The sequence below is a fragment of the Podarcis filfolensis genome, assembly GCF_964270895.1.
Source record: "Podarcis filfolensis genome assembly, chromosome: 18".
In the NCBI taxonomy this organism is placed as follows: domain Eukaryota; kingdom Metazoa; phylum Chordata; class Lepidosauria; order Squamata; family Lacertidae; genus Podarcis; species Podarcis filfolensis.
Window position 1 is genome coordinate 4,536,250 of NC_139622.1, and position 21,169 is coordinate 4,557,418.

Consider the following 21,169-nt stretch of genomic DNA (forward strand, 5'->3'; position numbering starts at 1 on the left):
CTGGACTTGCTCAGTAGAAATGTTTTGCGGGTTTCTGAGGGTAGATGTGCACAGGGGTGTGTGTGTGTGTCGCTTCAGAGAGTCAGAAGGGTAAATTGAAGAACCCTCTCTGTGCGCTTCCTTGCAAGTGATAAATGTGTGCATTAAACTGATGTCACTACAGCCGAGAAGCATGTTCTCCATTTGCAATCCTGCTCCTGCCTCTGTTTAAATCATTTGGCTGTTTAGCCTGACCTCTTGTTTCCAAGCTCCTTTCCCCCTTCCCTCAAGGCTCTCAATCCACAAAACAATTCTTGCTGCTTCTCTTCCCTCTCCCCCTTTGTTAGCAATCTAGCTGGCGGTTATCGTCAGCTGTCTTGTCCGCTGAAATTGGTGTGATCGGGCCAGTGATACTTGTAAGATGAGAGGGGGGAGAGGAAGTAACAATAATTGCTCTGAGCAAACACTTCCATTGTGCACACAGAGCTGAGCTGTAAGCAGGGCCTGCCGTGTACATTTCTAGGCTGGATAATGCACTTGTGTGCCTGTAGATGCTGTTTGTGTGCTGCTCCTTGTGTGCCCCCAAGACCCTACTGGGTTCCGGTTGACAGCAGTAATTTTGCACCAGACTAGTGCTAGCTCAAAAAGGTTTATGAACAGGTCACGGTCTGTAAAGTAATGTTCTTCATATAAGCTGTTGCTGTGGCTGCCCCTCCTGTTGAAGCCCTGGTCTTGTTACAGTACATATGGTGATATGAGGAGCCCTGCTGATGTGCTTGCTGCTGCTTGGCTTTCGATGGAAATTTAGGCTGTACGACCAGATGATGGTTAGAGAGTAGGTGGACCAAGTTCCACAGTGAATACAGCCAAACACCAAACTTTCATCATCGCTGACTATTTGCCAGAAGGCCACAGTTTGGAACGAATAAAGTCAATATATTAATCAGAAATGAGCAGTATTCCCCCCCCCCCTTGATTGTATCACTTGGGGGCAGGGAAGGGGGAGCTGTGCATTCGACTCTTCCACTGTGGGGGAGCAGACAGGTTTTTTGCAGATGGAAAAATTAGCATGTCAGAAAGCTTCACTGAAATCAGCCTGGATAGCTTAGTTGTTAGAGCATGGTGCTGATAATGCCAAGGTTGCAGGTCTGGTCCCCTTCCAACTGCATGTAGATGATTCTACATCTCCTCCCTGATAGACTAGTCGTATAACTAATGCTAAACAGCTGTATAAATCTAACCCATAAAGCTGAGGCAATGGCCCATGGCTGCTCTGGTCACCAGTGACAGTTCCATGAAAGCAGAAAGGATTCAGAAATCCTGATTATGTGTTGTCAACCTCTGTATAATTACAAAATTTTAAATTGAAGACTATTAATCGTATCTGCTGCCAGCACTTTGCTCTTTGTCTTTTCCATCATTTTGTCTTGAGTACCACTGGATGGAGGAGAGTGGGGGAATTGCAGTGCAGTATTTCAGATAATGGAAGATTGGGGGTAGGGGGAGGTGATACCGTGGAGTGAAATGGCCTTGCATTTCCCAAGTAGGATATGTGGGAATTGGGCTTGAGTGGATATTGAAAGACAATGAATTTCAATTGAGAAAAGACCAAGTAGTGAAGCTGGTGATCTTTGCAGCTGCACCCAGGTAAAGTAAAGGTAAAGGTACCCCTGCCCGTACGGGCCAGTCGTGTCCGACTCTGGGGTTGCGTGCTCATCTCGCTTAAGAGGCCGGGAGCCAGCGCTGTCCGAAGACACTTCCGGGTCACGTGGCCAGCGTGACGAAGCTGCTCTGGCGAGCCAGCACCAGCGCAGCACACGGAAACGGCGTTACCTTCCCGCTATAAAGCGGTCCCTATTTATCTACTTGCACTTAGGGGTGCTTTCGAACTGCTAGGTGGGCAGGAGCTGGGACCGAATGATGGGAGCTCACCCCGCCGCGGGGATTCGAACCGCCGACCATGTGATCGGCAAGTCCTAGGCACTGAGGTTTTACCCACAGCGCCGCCCGCGTCCCGCCCAACCTCTGCTCCTATAATGCCAACAGCGCCATTGGAATTTTCAGAGTTTGTGCTTCAGATCATGATGCCGGGGTGGTTGAGACACTTTGGATTGTATCCAATATTACCCCTGCTCAGCATTTTAATGGGTCTCCATCGAGTAGAATTTGTACCTTTCCCATGAGTCATAATCATTGAAAAGTAGCTGTGTCTTCCAGCAGGCTGGTGAATTCCGCACACCCGTAGCAGGAAATGAAGGTTGCCTGCAAATCAGTGACTGAAGATGCACCCAGCAGGCATCATTCACTATAGATTTATAAAGTACTGTACAAACTAGACGGTTGTTTAATTTAATGCATGCGCTGAAGCAGGGCTGTCAGGGAACAGAGGGGGTTGGATATTTTAGGGTTCCCAAACTCATGACTCCTTAGAAGGATTGTGTCAGAAAATTTTGCCTTTAGTCCCAGGTGGCCTTGGCTTGGAAATGAAAGCTAGAATTCTTTGAAAACAGATTTGCAGTATGCTGTGGCCCTGCTCTGTGGTCATTCACAGAGGACCCAAGGCTTAATTCAAGTAGTTGCTTGGAAGCTGTTTCTAGAGGATGAACAGCAACCCTGAATGCTCTGTTTGTAGACTTCCCAGAAGTGTCTGCTTGGTCCCCTGAAAATGAGATGCTGGACTAGGTAAAGTACTAGTGGAATCCAGCACATGTGATTTTTTTTTTTTTTTTAAGCAGCCCTGAAACAGTATTCTCCCACTTTGCCTCCAGAGTGTTCAAGAACAAGGAAAAAACCATAAAGTAACAATTTAAAGCAATCCTTATGATTTAACAACAGAACAGCAGCAGAAAATGCCAGAATACAGCAGCCATTAAAAAACTAAAACAAATCCAGAAACAGTTCATACAAGGCAGTATGGTTCATAGTCCAAGTGCCTTTCTAAAAAGAAAACATTTTACCAATATGCAGATGGTCTTTACTGAGGAGACTGAGCTACAACTCCCTGTCTTGGCCTGCAAGGAGATGCAGCTGTCTATACAGTGGGTTGCTTGGGCTTCTGGATCTAGAATTAGCAGAATTTTTGGCTGTGTCTATGCAGGATAACTTTGAACTGCATTCCAGTAGGGTTTAATTCAGTAGGGTTACTGAATAAACGGTTATGAATTTGATTCAGTAGGGTTACTGAATAAACGGTTATGAATTTGAAAATAATGTAAAGGCAGAGGCACAAAACTCTCTTTAAGAACACTGGCTGTCCTTGGCAAAGTAACCAGTCACCAACCTGTCAGGGAACTGCCATCAGAACTAGAGGAGGAGGCGAGGCCCCACAACGATGCTGGAGAGGGGCCAAGCAGGGAGAGAGGCAAGTCTCCTGTTGGGGAAGAAAATCAGCGCAACACCAGGGATAGAGGGGGGCCAATGGGGGAAGCAGAGAGCAGGCTCCGGGACTCTTCACTGGACACCAGCGGGGAGAGCACAGGACCTCCGCTACCCACGCCCTCCCTGCGCAGAAGACTTCCGCACAGGGAGAGTAGGAGGAGACTGGGCGTCAAAGAACTTCTTTGCTGGAAGAGGTTCAAGAAACGCCCACTGACGGATTCTGCTAGCGACTGAACAGCCACGGAGTGAATGGCTGTCCAGCGAGAAATGGTTTAACCAGCCAACCTAGCCCAGAGCGGCGGCTATTTACGCACAAGCAACCCCTAAAGCCATTACACCAACCAAACAATAAACTCTGGTTTCTTTTCATAAATTAATAACAACTGCCTAATCTACATGAGAGTAAAAGGCCCATGTCTATCTGACTTGCTGTAGGAAGGTCTACTGCTTTCTATTGCAAGATACTCAGACAAAAAGGATACACTGGGAGTAGGAGAACAACAGGACGAAAAAGGCCTAAGAACCATGTGGTTTTTGCCAGGCTTTTCCTGGGAGGAGTATGTTTCCTTTTAGCAAACAAAAATGTTTACCCAAGAAAAATGGCTGCTTCAGCCTGAAAACAGACAGATGTTAAATACCATAATCCTGCAGTTTAATATTTCCGTAATCCAATTCCTTAATCCAATTTGTTTACTTATTTAAGACTCATCTTGATTAACAAAAAATCAATAAACCCCTTGTATTCAAGGGTACTTTGCCAGCATCTTGTCTTCTGCTCCTCGTCATGGCTTCCTCAAACCAAACTATGGTTCATTCCTTCAGTGAGCCTTCCACAGTAAACCAGAACCTAGAAGGAGCCAGCCAGTACTCTTGGGTTCCTTGCGTTCACAGCAGGGCTTGAACCAAATGATCTCCAGAAAAAGAATTTCCACTTGCCTTTTACAACATGAGGCAACATTTGCTTCTGTTGTGCTCTGTCATTTACTCTGATTTAGTAGAATTCTGCTGTGAATGCCAACTCCCATGGGGAACTGACCTTCCCCTTGTAGCTGTTCTCACATGCCCACTGTAATGGCTTTAGGGGTTGCTTGTGCGTAAGTTGCCGCCGCTCTGGGCTAGGTTGGCTGGTTAAACCATTTCTCGCTGGACAGCCACCCACTCCGTGGCTGCTCAGTCGCTGGCAGAATCCGTCAGTGGGCGTTTCTTGAACCTCTTCCAGCAAAGAAGTTGTTTGACGCCCAGTCTCCTCCTACTCTCCCTGCGCGGAAGTCTTCTGCGCAGGGAGGGCGTGGGTAGCGGAGGACCTGTGCTCTCCCCGCTGGTGTCCAGTGAAGAGTCCCGGAGCCTGCTCTCTGCTTCCCCCATTGGCCCCCCTCTATCCCTGGTGTTGCGCTGATTTTCTTCCCCAACAGGAGACCTGCCTCTCTCCCTGCTTGGCCCCTCTCCAGCATCGCTGTGGAGCCTCGCCTCCTCCTCTAGTTCCGATGGCAGTTCCCTGACATCCACCATAAGCAGAAGAGCAAGGTTCGATACAGGGTTTGAGAGAACAACAGTAAGCTTTGGGAGATAGGCATTTTCAGCCCATGCTTTCTCTCCTCTTGCCCACCCATGTTTTCTCCTAAATACCAGTGCTCAGCACTGCAGGAGCAAATGAAGAAGACTATTGGGGGTGTGGGCCCTACAGCTATGGATCGAGGGAGCTCACAGAAAACCCTGTCTAATCGCTTTGTTTATGAAGCACTCTGTTGTTTCCAGCAGATTTTCTAATGAGCCAGTATGTTGTCAAGACTTGCCGCAGTGGTGGTAATTACACCAGAAATGGGGTGGTTAGGGCTCATCTTCTTCAGCGCAAGCCATTGGCTACCTGCTGGCAACGTACACATCATCTTTTCAATTTTCCATATTTTTTATATGAAAAAGATAATTTAACCCTTGATGAACCTATGGTCGATACTTGCCATCTTCTAACATGACCCTTTTAAATATGTGCTTTGACAACGCGCGTACTTAATGCATGTGTGCAGAGGAGAGAGATTGACTGCCTACAGAAAAGGAACGCTGATCAGTCAAGGAAGTCTAGGTCCCTAAATGTGGGCTAGTTGCTGTTGTTAATAATAATAATAAAATTTGTATACAGGCAGTTCACAAGATAAGAACACAATATGCATAATACATACAAGTACAACACAAAACAATAACCCCCCTTCTCCTCCCACAATCACATTTAAAAGGGTATAGAATGTTAATCAGCCAAAGGCCTGGTTGAAGAGGAACGTTTTTGCCTGGTGCCTAAAGGTGTATAATGAAGTTCTGTGGCTTTCCTTTGTTGCTGGTTGCACAATTTCTTCTTATTATATATGTGGGAAACTGTTCGCATGCTTCTCCCTACTCCTGCTCATCTGGTGGTCCAGAACAGCAAGGTTCCCCCCTCCACCCCATTCCATCCATAAGAAAGAAGACTCATTGAAGAAAGTCTTCCTCCTCCTCTTCTTCTTCTTCTTGAATTTATATGCCGCTCTTACACTCACAGGTCTCAGGACAGTTCACAGGATAAAATCAGAATATAAAACCACAAAGTGCGCAATCAAAATAACAACGGCAACCCAATAACCCCCCAACACATTTTAAAAGGGCATAGGATGTCAATCAAATCAACCAAAGGCCTGGTTGAAGATTAATGTTTTTGCCTGGCACTGAAGGGTATATATTGAAGGCACCGGGAGAATCAATCTGGGGAGAGCATTCCACAGGTGAGGACCCACTGCAGAAAAGGCCCCATTCTCATGTTGACACCCTCCAGACCTCTCGTGTACCCCCAAGCTACAAACCTGCTCCTTCAGAGGAAGTGTAACCCCATCAAGAGCAGGCGACCTCCCACCCATCTGGTCTAAGGAACCACCCACTAACAGTGCCCCAGTCTTATCTGGACTGAGCTTCAGTTTGTTGGCTCTCATCCAGTCCATTATCGAGGCAAGACACTGGTCCAGCACTTCCACTGCCTCACCTGCAGGTGTAAAGGAGAAACAGAGCTGCGTGTCATCAGCATATAGCTGACAACATACTCCAAACCTCAGGATAACCCCAATCCGGAGGGTTGGCCTGGGAGACACCTTCTGCTTCCTCTCTGAAGCCAGGCTGCATACATACCGTCAATGTGAGCAGCCAGTTGTGTAAAACATCCATCCATGGGGGATATGTTTGCCACACAAGCCCAGTTCAGGTGCTGTAAAAAGTTGTGCACGCCCCCTCCCTCCTTGCTGTGTTGAATGGCAAGGTCTGGGGGTATTTTCTAAGCATGTTCCCGCATCTGGGAGCCCAAAGTGCACAGCACAAGGTCACAGGTGGAAGGAGTGGGGCTGACATGTGCATCCCTGCATCCCACAATGCAGTTTGATTTTATAATTCCAGAATAGGATGACACTTGCCCTTAATCTAGCACAAAGAGTGATAATAGCTGTCCTCACTGCATGCGGGGCATGAAAGGTGACCAGCTTCCCATGTGATTGCAGCGTTACTCACCACAGTTTTTAAAAAACAATTTGAAAAATACTTTATCCTTCCACATAGCCCACAGTAAGGGGAGTCATAGTAGCAGCTCTTTAAACTTATCTTTAATCTGATCTGTTTCTACACGGCAATAAATGAGGTTTTATGTTAACATTCCACGCACTGCTGAGCAGATAGCATTCAGCTTTTGGCTTAATGGTTTATTGTTGAAAAGAGGATCCACCTTCTGTACAAGAGATATAGAACTGGGCTTTGCTTTACATTTTTATGCTATGTTATTACTTATTTTTTTAATAAAAACGAGCCATTTTCCTTAATTTCACTCATTACATGGACGATTATTAGCAGGCATAAAAGATAATTTAACATATCCGGGGGACACGATAAAACCTTGATGAGAATTTGTGCCTTTCTTCTACCCTTTCTTGAGAGGCAGATGTGGGGGAAGGAGCTCCTTTGGTTGCTGGTGGACTGAATTCTTTGGATCTTTGCAGATTTTGGAAAGATTGAAGGGTAGAGAGAGGGCTTTGGGCAGGCATAGGCAAACTCAGCCCTCCAGATGTTTTGAGACTGCAATTCCCATCATCCCTGGCCACTGGTCCTCTTAGCTAGGGATGATGGGAGTTGTAGTCCCAAAACATCTGGAGGGCAGAGTTTGCCTATGCCTAGCTTTGGGGCTCTATAGAGAAAAGTTTATCTACACCTTTTCGGGGGGGGGGGGGTTGACTGCCTATCAGTCATGTTTATTCTCAGCCACATCATGCCTGTCCTCAGACCTAATTTTCTTCTGCATCTTACATATTTTTTTTCTCCTGCTCCCAATACATTGGGGCATCAGCAGCTGCGAGTCATGGTTTTGTTTTAAACTAGTGCATGCGCACACACATGTTTTTGAAGAAGCTTGGCAGCGGGCTTTGGGGCCCCAGCTGCAGGTACCTCAAGGCAGGAGACAAACCATTCATTGGGTTGGCCAGCTTCATAGTTTTATTTAACATCAGCGTAGGGTGCAATGGGGTGCCATAGATTTTTAAAAGAGGAAATAATATTTGCTTCACCAGCAAATACCAGCTGAGGATGGGGCATTTTGGCAAGTAGTAGTATGAAACTGCAAAAAATATTATGTTTGTGTGATACGAGTCTTACTTCGGTGTTTTGAGGTTGGTCTGTTGGTGCAGTGATCAGAATCTGACTAGCAGCTTATTTCATTGCAACTGGAGAGCATCCGCATATACTCTTACCACATTAAGCTTGCCCAAAGTCTCCTCTCAATTTTACACATGGGGCAGAGGTGTGAGAAGAGATCAAGGTTTGTGAGCCTTGGCCCATAGGCCACTCAGAGACTCCATAGCAGAGCTGGGATTTCTGTTCTGATTTTGAAGACCAAGGGCGACACTTCGTGCACTTGCTACACTGGCCTTCTTTCCAAGCCTGACAGTGGTTTTTAAAGGGGTTAAGATTCTGATCCGTGTCCTGACAGAAGGCTTCTTGCTGCTTGAGGACCCTTCTGGGTAGAGAGAACTTAGCCACCATCACCCATGACCTGGTAGCTTTGCGTTAGGTTATTATTATGCGCTCTATGTGGGGCTGTCTTTGAAGATACAGTGGTACCTCGGGTTTCATACGCTTCAGGTTACATATGCTTCAGGTTACAAACTCCGCTAACCCAGAAATAGTGCTTCAGGTTAAGAACCTTGCTTCAGGATGAGAACAGAAATTGTGCTACGGCGGCAGCAGGAGGCCCCATTAGCTAAAGTGGTGCTTCAGGTTAAGAACAGTTTCAGATTAAGTACGGACCTCCGGAACGAATTAAGTACATAACCCGAGGTACCACTGTAGTTCAGAAACTGAAGCTGGTCGAGATCACTGCAACTAGGTTGCTAAATGGCACTGAGCAAAGATCTTGCTGAAGTTGAAACAACCCTATTGGGTCACAGTGAGTTTCTGAGCTCAATTCAAAGCATTAGTCTTAATCTTTAGAGCCCTGCACCAAGAATGGAAAATGTGTGGCTACCCAGATGTTGTTGGACTCCAGGCTAATGGTCAGAGGTGATGGGAATTTGAATCTAACCATTTTTGGAGTGTCGCCAGTAGCAAGCAGAGAGCGAGAGAGACTTTTCTGTGATGGCTCCTTGCATTGGAATGCCGCCACCACAATGTCTGTCTTAAGGCCTCATTGCTATCATATACATGCCAGGCAACACCATTTCCCTCAGGCTTCTACTACTAATGTAAGCACTTTCAACGCAGAGCAGTTTGTTTTTCTTTGTATTTGAATGGACTGTTTTCGCTTTAGCTTGTTGCTTTTAATTTGCTCTATTAATTCACATGCTTTATATTAATATGTTTGTATCAGTGGTAATAATTATGATAACCGTAACTGTTTTTTCTTACTACTTTGTTAAGCACCCGGGGACTTTTTGTTGTTGTTGACAGTGTGGGATATGAATTATATAAATTAGTAGGAAATGACCCAGTAAAATTTAATAATACCCCTATTAGTGTGTTTAACCTCCCCCAGTAGGTATTGTAACATCCTCCTGAAGATCACACCTCTTGACCTGTATCGCTGTGCTAAAGCAGGACAAAGATCCGTGCAGCACTTTCTGTGAGAGTGGCTGGTCAGATGCTCCAGGGAAGCTCACAGGCAGGGTGGTGACAGGTGGATGTCTCTTATGGTTTGTCCCCACCATCTGATAATGGTGGATAGCTTGTCTTTTTAAACATGGACATTCTGTTCTTAGCTACCATGGTTGATAGCTGTTTAATCTCTCTGTGAATTATTGCTTGTGTTCCTTACCCTGCCTTTCAGGCAACTTGCAACAAAACAAAACAAAAGCATGCCCTTAAATCTACGTAGGCTAGTGCCCATCATAACATCCTGGGCCAGGGAATCCATGAAGTTGATGAAGTCTGCCCAAAGCCTGCTGCCAGTGAACTGTCATTCATTTTATTTTCCAGAAGTCAATTAGTTGCTGCTGTTGGGTCTTTGATGCCCTGTAACTGGAAGCAAACAGTCAACCTTGGAATGCTTGCTATTTTCTTCCCCCCTCACTTTCCTCTTAACTCACGAGCTGGTCCTGGGAGAGCTGGCTTATGAATATTCTGCTCTTTGATCTGACACTCTCCTGGGATGCTTGGTGACAGCCACGCTGTTCCTTGGCTCTTCGGCATGGCAGCCTGGGCACCAAATGAGAGGGGGAAATGGTGAGAGATGCAAAGATGCTTGATTAGATCCCAGAGTCCCCAAACACTGTAGCTGTACTTTTGTGTGTTTTCATCTGTCATTTTTTGATGTGACAAGCGTACAGCCGCCTTAGTTACGGAGGCTGCTTCTGATGACCTTGTCATTCTGAAGCATTTATGGGGGTGAAGAACCAGGACAATTTTCACCCCCAATTTTTTTTGGGGGGAGTGGGGCAGGAGGGAGGTAGAAGGAGGGAAAAAAAGAAGTGGAGTATTATGCAGTTATACCATGAGTTTGGGGTGTAAACCCCAGGATCTGGTTTTGGGGGCCTTTCTGGTATGGCCCAAAGAAATCCCTCACAAGATAGACTTCGGTGCTGTTGATTGCTACTTATTTCCCAAGGAACTTGATGAAGAAGCGATGCCCAAGAGAGTCGCTCACACACTCCTATGTTGTTCAACTGCAACTGCAACAACAACCCTGCAATGCTGCCAGCAGACCTTACTCTCCAGTAGTTTCTGCCTTCCCCCCATTTACTCCTGTAACCCAGATGGGAGGGAATCTGGGATGCACTGGTGAATTACTTTTTAAATGGTTCTGAGCCTGTGCTCCAGCACTCCTTAAGTTCAACCTGCACCTTTGTGGCTTACTTGAGTGCAGCCTGCACTGTATCTGAGGCTCTCTCAGACCTTATAAGAACATGCTAGTCACTTACAACTCCAGTCCTAAACTCCCAGTAGCCTGAATGCCAAGCATCTGTGCATGTGGGGATCCTAAAACTCTGAGGCTTGCAAACCTCCACACTTCAACAGGCAAATTAAGAAACCTTATTAGGACTAAAGATTGGGGGAAAGCAGGCAGAAAGTCCAAACAGAATACAAAATAAACCTGGACACTGGCTCTAAAACTGAACTAATCCTAATCTATTCACTACACTAATTGTTTAAGTTCACTTGCAAAGAATCAGCAAAGCCTGGCAGCTTCATAGGAAATCCTGGTGCTGGAAAGGGAACTGGATACCTTTATGTTGGGAGGAGAACAGAAACAGCTTGATTTTTTTTAAGTCTCACTCCATTCTTCTTTTTTGGGGGGGTGTAGGGGAAGTATTGACTCTTTCTGGTCCCTTTCCTCAGGTAGACCCCTTAAGTACCTGTTTTGCATATGAAGAGGACTGGCAGGAGATACCTGATAGCCTCACTTAGAGAAATGGTGGGCAGATCAGGGCCCTTCTTCACACTTGCCATGCTCAGAATGGGAGATCTGCCACGCAGGCCACATAGACCTCTGGACAGACAGGAGTCAGAGGCAGTTGCTTACTGCTTGCAGAATATTAGATCCTGCTCTGGACCCAGGCCTGTTGGAGCGTCATAGTTGGAGAAGGAGTTGCTTACAGAAAGGGTGTTCTAGATGGGATTCATGTGGCAGTGGACTTAACCTAGGTGCAGAACCAGAAAAGCAGCTTGGCAGCTCCTAGTTTTAGCCCTGGAGTGGAAGTCAAGAGGTTTTGCTTCCTACATTGCATGGTGGCTTGATTGATGAAGAGGAGTGGTTGCTCTAGGCATAGGAAGGCAGCGTGGTTAGAACCACAAGGTCAGAGGTAGTGTTGGGCCGCTCAGGTGGGCGACAAGACATAATTTAAACAGGCATCTTACAGTTGGAGCACTGCAACAAGTGACTGGTGCAGAGAGTTACTGGGAGTGGGTGGTTGACTTCATTCACCATCTGATTGCCTATCCAGCTTTGAACCTTCCTGTTGCCTCCTTCCTAAGCTTCCAATGTCATTTCCTACCTAACCCCAACCATTGCCCCTCTCTGTGCTCTTTTGGCACATCACCTGGCTAATATTGCACCCCTTTGTCCACGTCTGCAGTGCTTCCCACCTGCAAGGGGTGAAAGGGGCTTAGCCTTTTGTTACAGAAAGCTCTCCAGAACCAAACGGGCCTATCTTCAGAAGCCTCATTTTCTTTTATTGGTTCCTGATTTAAAAGCAGAAAGCACCTTGCTCGCTAATTTAGCTATTTGGAAGTCCTGCATTATCCTCAGGTGGATTATAGTGGAAAAGAGCTTCAGAGCCCATCAATTGTGCTACACAGACATCTGGGGAGCGGGGTTTCCAATCATTTTTTATTTTTATCTTTCTATTGGCCACTTAATATTTTAAGCAATAGCTTGGGATTCTTGGGGGGGGGGATCTAGGGTTCTGTCGGTATTTGAGAGAACCGTTCAAGCATTCTTTGTGTCCCAGTTTGTTTTAATTTTCTCTTTTAAAAAGGAACGACATTGTTAAAAAATCTCTTAGAGAACAAGCACCTTCCTTTCCAGAGAAAGGGTAATGGGGAGCATATGTGTTGGATCACTGGGCTTGAAACGCCAGCACATTGATTGCTACAATTAGAGGTCATGGGGAGGAAATACATTGAAAATTGATTGGCAAGAGGCTGTGGTATGACTGGCCTGGCCATTGTGTGCTAGAAACCGAGGAAATTCCAGGAGAGGGGTGGCGTTAGGCTGTTGCAGTGAAAAGGCCAGTCAAAACATGTTAAAACCAGCAGTTTTCAAACCACATTCCAGGAACTCAGCCCCAGGCAGGATGATAGGAATTGTAGTACAGCAACATCTGGAGGGCCACTGGTTTCTCATCCCTGACCTAGAGGATTCTGAATCTTGTACAGGTGCAGATCCAATAGGTGTATCTGTACGACTCCAAATACCACTCAGCAAGCATTATTTATGGATTAGCTTGTCTTTTACCTTTCTCCTTCACAATAGTTTATTTTCTAGATGACACTCCCAATTCCACAGGTATTGAATTTCTACCCTGAAACCTTGAAACTCGGAGGGAAAATTGGGTTTTGGGGGTAGGAGGAGCAAGAAAATTTGCGAGGGGCAGGGTTGTGCTTTCTTGTATGTTTATAAAATTGTAAAAGTATAACTGTTTCTGTTGTACTTACACATACATATTTGTAATTAGAGGTGTGGCCACAGCCTAAGGTGCCTAAGTGTATCTTTTTGCCAGTTAGGGGAGAATAAACAAAAAGTTGAAAACAGAAACCATCTATATTGCAGTAAATAACAGTAAGACTTTAGAAACATATGTATCAGTCAGGAGGAAAACCCTGAATAAATCCATACTTTTAGAGAAAAAGCTCAGAAAATAAACATCCCTATAATGGCAATAAATTTGGATTTTGTTCTTATATAATACTATTGAAATTTTCAATGTTGTTTTCATAATCAGACAGAGCAAGTGTCATCGTAACTGGAAACTGATTTATGTTCCGCTTCATCCCAGTAAACAGTGTTTCGTAGCACAACTCCGGTTTATATGTTTTAGCAATCCATCACTCTTTATTCTGAACTTTGAGCTTCATGAATTTCGGAAAACACAAATGTGAGTGCTGAGGTTCAGTTCAAAGATGAAGCCAGTGCAATCCACTTGTTAAGAAGCAGCCCATGGTATATAGTCCTTCTGAAATTTAGCAGTGGAGGTTGGGAGCCCTGATATGGAAATGCCCCACCCTTTCAGAAGAAAGCATATCAGAAGCTGATGATTCCTGCCTCTTCTGCCAGGTATAGTCTTGTTTATTTGTTTTTAACATGAGGAAGCATTAAATCGTGGGGTCCCCCCCCCTCCCCACTCACATTCTGTGGTGGGAGCGCTTAACACTTTTTCCCCTTTTAATGTACAGTTTGGTTCTTAGTAATCACAGCATTTTCCCACCAGGCAACCTGCCTTTGCTAAAGTGTCGCAGCAGGGATACAAACGCAACTGCTTCAGTGTTTATTTTTGTAGTCAGGGAAAGGGAAAGGTTCCTTTTTTGTAGTGAGAGAACAACCCATATTCCTTATTCAGATCATCAGGTCAGGTGTCAGTTTTGTTAATGAAGTTCAAGTGAAGGTGTTAACAGTGCCAAAGGAAAAAGCGGAGACATAAGCTTGGCTTAGGGTCCTGGTGCAGTGAAGGAAAAAGAAAATAGTCCCCCAGTCCCTTTATATCTGTCAGCAGCGCTCTGATTTGCTGCTGCACCAGGCTGCTCACTGCTCCAGAAAGGATTACACAGCTGTGCTGGAGCTGGAATGCAGGGCGGGGGTGCGCACGTCTTTTTGGCAAGAGGCTTTTGTGGGAGCAATGCGGCACAGTGGCTGAGAAAATATCGCCGCCTGGGCAGAAAGAGGCCCCCGAGGACCCAGCCCGGGTGTAAATTATTCATGTGCACCAGTGTGAAAGCAATAAAATAATATTAAAATTGAAATATAAACATACATCACGGTAGATTTGTGCATGTAAAGAGGTGGGCGAGGGAGAACGAAATGTGCCTGCTGTTGAGCTGAGGCATTGCAGAGAGGCTGGGGGAGGGAGAACCAGAGAGAGACTTGGCGGCCAAGTGACAGTAAAGCAGCTCTGGGTGTTGCTCTCTTAGGACTCCCCATTCCCCCATTTCTCCTGGAGCCTTCATGACACCAGTTGCAGCAAGAGAATCTACGCTGGGATTAAGTACTCCCAGAGGGATCCTTCCCTTTGGGAGTGACAGAAACATTTTGTATCCAGGAGGTACACCCCCCCTTCCTTCTCTCAAGCAGAATCATGTTAGTCAAACCATGAGAGCGTATCTTCAGTTTCTCAGGGGTGTGTTGTGTTACTGTTTCTAGGCAAATTTTATATGCCACCAAGATTTGCTTACAATTTAACTATGTTAAGCTTTTGTAGCAAATGTCTTTAAAATGCCACCAGAGCCTGCTGTTGGCAAAGCTACCCCTTTGGAATAGCAACTTGAAGCTTGTTTTCCAGTCTGGCTGCGTGCAAGGTCCACTCATGTTCAGATGGGCGTCAGAATTTGCCTGTTGAGGACTGGGGATACGAGGCGAAGAAGGAAAAAAAGGGCAGGACAGAATTGCTATTTGCATGATGGAGAGCTGCCCTGTAGAAAACCAGACTACATGTCCATTGTTTTCACTGACCTGGGGCTCTACCACTGAGCTGTGACCTCTTTCTCCAAGAAAAGGAGCTCTTTGCCCATGCCTTAAGAGGCACAATAAGGGACAGTGTTCTGCCTGAGCCTCTGTTGTTCCAACCTTACAATGTCTGTGACAGCAGTGTCTCAAACTGAACATAACTGACCTATAGAAAGAACTCTATGAACTGAAAACAGAGTCATTGTATGTACCCTTGTTAACTATGAAAATCCTTTACTAAAAACTGGGGAGGAAACTGTTCAATGTCCCCTTGCCTGTGCTTTGATGAATGCCCTTCAGGCCTTGCTCAATTCAAAATATGGTGCCTGTTCAATATTATTTGCCAACCAGCATTTTGAATGGATCAATGGCAACTTTGGCTCCGTTGGCTGCCTTACTCCTGTATTAATCAAACCACAGGCAAAGGGTTCTTAACCACTTCTTGCATTGATGCTTGGAAATGACCTCTATTTTTGTAGTCCGGGGAAAGGAAATGTTAATTTTTTGTAGTGAGAGAACAACCCATGGCGATTAAGAATCTTCTCCAAGAGATTGACAGGGAAACTTTGATGGAAGTGTTCTTTTCCCTCTCTGCACACCCCACACCCTAGTTGTAAGCTATTGAAATGTGCGGACTCAGTTGCACAGCTGCATTACCTGTCCTCTCTATGCATTGCAGGGGCCAACTTTGGCCTATGCTATCTCTTTGCGTATAGTTCCCACTGTGATCCATATGAGTCAGACAGGGCAATAGTGGGTTTGTTGATGCAGCTTTATTGCAGCTTAGACCACAGTAGACTAGCACCCTGCTTCTCCAAGTGAGTGCCTTGCCTCCCTTCCCTCCCTGGGAACACACTCAGGTGCCTTTTTTAATTACTTGGGGGGGGGACTATTGGAAAGCTGTTCGATACAAATCCCTTAAGCTACTGTTGATGGAGGCTCTGGGGAGAGCTCCAGCCCAGCCAGGAACCTGAAACACGGGCACCATCTGTAGTCTGCAGCTCCGTAGCCAAATTACATTCTGGGATCTTTCTTTCTGTCCTCTGCTATTTTTCATTAAGCGAATTGGGTTTGCTGGAAATCGCCCGGCCATAAATATTCTCTCCCTGTTTGGCGCTGGTGGGTTATTATTGCTTGTTTTTCACTGCAGAGCAGAAGGTGGTGCCCTGAACTCTCTCTCTGAAATGAGAAAATGGGAGGAGGGGACAATCCTCCAGCAAAGGAGCGGGAGCCTGGCAAGGGAGAGCCTTCCCCTTCTCCTCTCCTGCCTGCTTCACTTTCAGAGCCATAAATATTTTCAAAAAAGAGCCAAGACAGCCACCTCCACATTGGTTGGTTAACTTTAAATCTGTATGTGCAAATATGTGTCCCACCCCATTGCCTCTTCGGCCTCTCTGGTCTACAGCCACTGCCTCCAAATCTGTCTTGCCTGGGCATTCATTTCTCATCAATGGCTCTCATCCCCTCCTGTCTTTGGGACTGTGAGTTTGCTCCCCATACACACTGGCATCTTAGTCCCTTGTCTTTGCCCTCCATTTTGCCACCCTTATTTCGTACATGCCTCTGCCACCACCTCCCATTATTCAAGTCTATTCGCAGCTCCTCCTGGACCTAAGTGTAGGCAAGGTTTTTCACTTTCTACTTAGGGGCTGTTGTCTTCAACCTTACCTTAGCAGGCAGTGATTGTGCATATTCCATGTCCTCACAGCAGTTCAGTCAGAACAAGAGGGGCTTGGAGATGCTGATGGGTGGCAGCCAGTGTTAGAAACCGAGATATGAAAGCTAGGAGCATGGGTGCAACAACAGAATGTCTAGGCATGCTTTTTTATAACTAGAAGGCAAAGCTGAAAATGAATGAACTGCGGCTAAAATATTATGTTCATTTTCACATGGTCTAGCCCACCCCCCTAATATTCTTAAGAGGGTCTCTTCTCCAGTCTTCAGAGAGTAGCTGGAAGTGGGGAGGCAGAAAGAGGCCCTCCTTTCCTTACACTCTGCAGTTTTAATCTGAAATCTTAGGCCCAGAGCTCAGAAACTGCTTGTGCTAATGAAGTTCCTCGTCACGAAATGTGCCTAGAATAATGGGAATTTTGAACACTGGTGGCAGCCAGTTTGGGGTATGTGGAATGTAATGCAATTCTGTTGGTACATCACCACCACCACCTCTTCCTTGTAACATTAAACTGATGGGTGTCTGGACTTTGTTTTTCAGTGCACGTGCCGGAAAGACATGGTGAAAATCTCTATGGATGTTTTTGTACGGGTCCTCCAACCTGACCGATATGAATTATGGAAGCAAGGGAAAGACATCACTGTCTTGGACCACATGAAACCTACAGCTCTAACCAGCCCAGAGCTAGAAACCTGGAATCAGACGAAGAATGCCCTGAAAGCAAAGATGCTGCGCAAGTAAGAGGGTCCTTTTGTCCCCACTTCTTGTCTGCTTGCTTAGAATGTCCAAAGTTGCTCTGGAGAGACCACAGGAGTCCTGATGTCACTGCTGAACTGTCAGAGAAGAAAAATAGCATCTGCTTTGGAGGGCAGGCCCAAGCAGCGGCATAGCTAGCCGCTCAGGTGCCCGGTGTGGCGTGTGTGTCCTGCAGCCAGGGGTGGGGTGAGCTGCCCATGGGGGTGGGGCAAGCCAAGGCAGGGCGCTCTGCGTGGAGCCTCTCCGCAGCCTCCCCCTCAGCTGTAGGGCGGCTGAGGCGGTGGGCAGACACAAGCCCCACACTGCTCAAAAAAGCAGCGCAGAGCTTGCAGGCAGTCTGCCTGCTGCCTCCCCCTCAGGAGAGACGCATGGCTCAGGCATGCTGCAGGCCCCACAGTGTGGTGCCCAGTGCCCCCCGCCTCACCTAGCTACCAGTGGCTTAGGAAGGGGGGTGCGGTGGGTGCGGGAGTTACTTTCCCCCCCAAAAAGTTGTCGTTTTGTCACCCCCCCTCAGTGATGACATCTGGGGCAGCCTGCACCCACTGCACCCCGCTTCCTGTGCCACTGGGCCAAAGGAGGAATATCGTGACACGGCCTTACTAAATATGATCCTCTCTTGTGGGGAAGAGTTTTGTCCAATGGAGTCACATAGATACAGTGATAGGGCATGCCCCCCCCCCCCCGCTCAGCAAACCCAATATCTGCAAGAGTACCCGATATTATTTGCTTTTTTTCTTTTTAATCATAGAATCTTAGAGTTGAAAGGGACCCCAAGGGGTCATTTAGTCCAACCCCCTGCAATGCAGGATTCTCAGCTAAAGAATCCATGACAGATGGCCACCCAACCTCTGTTTAAAAACCACCACCTCTCGTGGGAGTCTGTTCCACTGTCAAACAGCTCTTTCTGTCAGAAAGTTTTTCCAAATGTTTAGTTGGAATCTCCTTTCTTGCAACTTGAAGCCATTGGAATGCTGCCTTCAAAATTCTCCCTCCCACTTCCTGCTGACTTTCAACTGTGGTAGCTTTTTTGTGTCATAGAAAACACCCAAGAAGTTTTGCAGTCTTTTGTGCCAGCCTTTAAAATATCTACAATGATGGGCCTTTATATAAAATGGCTGCATAATTCAACTTTTTCTGAATTAGATAGCATTTTTTGTGCATTTCTGCTTTCTGGAAGAGAACAAACCTTACCTGGGTGGGTTGCAGGCTAACACCTAATTTATGACAATAGAATGCTACTTCCGTTGTTTTTAGTTTCCCCCCTCTCCATTCCAGTGTAAAAAATATAGTTCCTTATCGTACTCCCTCAAATCCTTTCATAATTTTGAAATATCCCTGTCAGGTCATTTAATGTTGACATGTCTGACTTGAGCTGCGCTCGCTTGCTCTTGCGTTTTAGATGGCTATCGAGTGTCAAGCTTATTTGCCACACTCAATTTATTATACCAGTCAGGATTCAGTTTCAGAATCCTAGTGTGGAGATCTTGATACAGCCAGGGCTGTGTGTATATTCTCCACTTCTGTACACTTTATGTTAGCATAGAGCAGGCTTATCTGTCATAGAGTTTAATATCCTGAGAACATTTCCCTCCCAGTTTGAGTGTTCATTTTTGAAACAAGTTTCCAGCCCTTACTATTGCAGAAGAAGGCTTGGAATGCCTTTGTGCCTTTCTCCTTTCCCCATCCCATTATTTCTTCCAGTTGCTCCAGTGGTGGATTTCACTGCCCCTACTAAAAAACGGCCCAAAGGTCTTATGTCCTCTAAAGCTATTTAAAAACCAAAACCAGTATGGGAGTCAGTTCTGTTATTACTAGGATCGGTTTACATTTCTTCAATAGATTGTGTGACATACAGGGTACCTACATCTAGAAAGTGTCCTAATCTCTACTGAGATTCTCCATTTAAGCCTGGAAGAGCTTGGAGAGTGCTTCACATACATGGTGCACTCAGTGCAGTAGAGGTCATAGGAGATGCAGTTCCCAGAGTTCTGGATACCTTGGATGAAACCTCCCTAGGAAGTACAGTGGTACCTTGAGTAACAAACACCTCAGGTTACAAACGCCGCTAACTTGGAAGAGTTACCTCTGGTTGAGAACTTTGCCCCAGGATGAGAACGGAAATCGTGTGCTGGTGGCGCAGTGGCAGCAAGAGGCCCCATTAGCAAGAACGGTTTCATATTAAGAGCGGACCTCCGGAACGAATTAAGTTTGTAACTAGAGGTACCACTGTAATATGAAGCAGGCAATGGGAGGGAGGACACCATTTGTATCAGGACGTGCACAGGCTTCTAGGCCCCACCACACTTCAGAAGACTATGCAGTGTTGGTAATTTAGTGTGTGTGTGTGTGTGTGTGTGTGAGAGAGAGAGAGAGAGAGAGAGAGAGAGAGAGAGAGAGAGAATTTATGATAGTTGTCTGCTTAATTAGTCCTTTCATAAAGGATTCACGGCAAATCTGATGCCTGACCTCTAAATGGTCACCACAGTGGAATAATGACTATTAGGTAAAGGTAAAGGGACCCCTGACCATTAGGTCCAGTCGTGGCCGACTCTGGGGTTTCGGCGCTCATCTCGCTTTATTGGCCGAGGGAGCCAGCGTACAGCTTCCGGGTCATGTGGCCAGCAGGACTAAGCCGCTTCTGGTGAACCAGAGCAGCGCACGGAAACGCCATTTACCTTCCTGCTGGAGCAGTACCTATTTATCTACTTGCACTTTGACGTGCTTTCGAGCTGCTAGGTTGGCAGGAGCTGGGACCGAACAACGGGAGCTCACCCCGTCGTGGGGATTCGAACCGCCGACCTTCTGATTGGCGAGTCCTAGGCTCTGTGGTTTAACCCACAGCGCCACCCGCGTCCCTGATAATGACTATTAGTGAGGTACAAATGTTATCCTCTCTCTTTTCTCCCCTCCTGCCCCACCCTCAACTTAATGCACTTTGCTCTCTTAGCCTTTCCTCCTCCTCATTATTTTGGGAGCTCTCTGTTATGTCATTTGTCAATTGTCAGCAGCAGCATTACACTCTGTGGTCGTTATGCCTCATGAAGCAGCTTATGCTCTCAGTCCAGCTTCAAGTGTGCTCTGCATATATCTATGTCATGCTTCCATCACTTACTGCTGCAAATTATTTGCTAGCTAGCATAACCTCACAGGTATAATCACCTTTTATTTATTTTAATATTTCCTTTTGTTTCTCCTGCTCCTTCCTGCATTCCTCACCCTCAACCCTCTCTTGCTTAAAAGTGTTTTATGGTTTTAAACCGAAATGCATTTTCTCTGCTCGGGCAGACTACCATGCTAGCAATACCATTTTTCTGCTTGAAAACCTTGTTAACTCTAAATCAGCAATCCTATCATGTCTGCTCCTGGCAGAGTAGAGGATGGTTGGCTGAGGATCCAGTTTTTCAAGTTGCCTTTAATCGTCCCTTCTCATCCTCTAGCAGGGCACACAGGCCCTACTGTCAGCTGAGCATGACCTGCTGGGAACCAGGGCTGGAAAAATCCCAGGCACCTGGGTGTCTGGGCTGCCAAAAAAAGAGAGGAATTTTAACAGATTTTTCCTGCCCTGTGCAGACCTGGTGCCTGACAACTAGATATTGCAGGCTCCTAAAAAATGTGTGCTGGCACCTAAGAAATTTGCATTACTTTCCCATCTCTGCCAGGAGCCATTTGTCACACTGCCCTTGACTCTTATTTATCAAGCCTGTAGCTGATTTTGTCCCCAAATCTGCCTAACTTAGTGA

The 21,169-nt window shown here is 46.2% G+C and overlaps 1 protein-coding gene across 2 annotated transcripts in view; it reads left to right on the plus strand.

Moving 5' to 3' along the window:
* KDM4B (lysine demethylase 4B) overlaps nucleotides 1-21,169 on the plus strand; it is a 205,353-nt gene that overhangs the window by 106,069 nt on the left and 78,115 nt on the right. For both annotated transcript variants that reach the window (XM_083594406.1, XM_083594405.1), the window contains one exon: nucleotides 17,214-17,410. In XM_083594406.1, coding sequence (XP_083450532.1) covers nucleotides 17,214-17,410 — 197 coding nt within the window. The remainder of the gene's footprint in view (nucleotides 1-17,213; nucleotides 17,411-21,169) is intronic.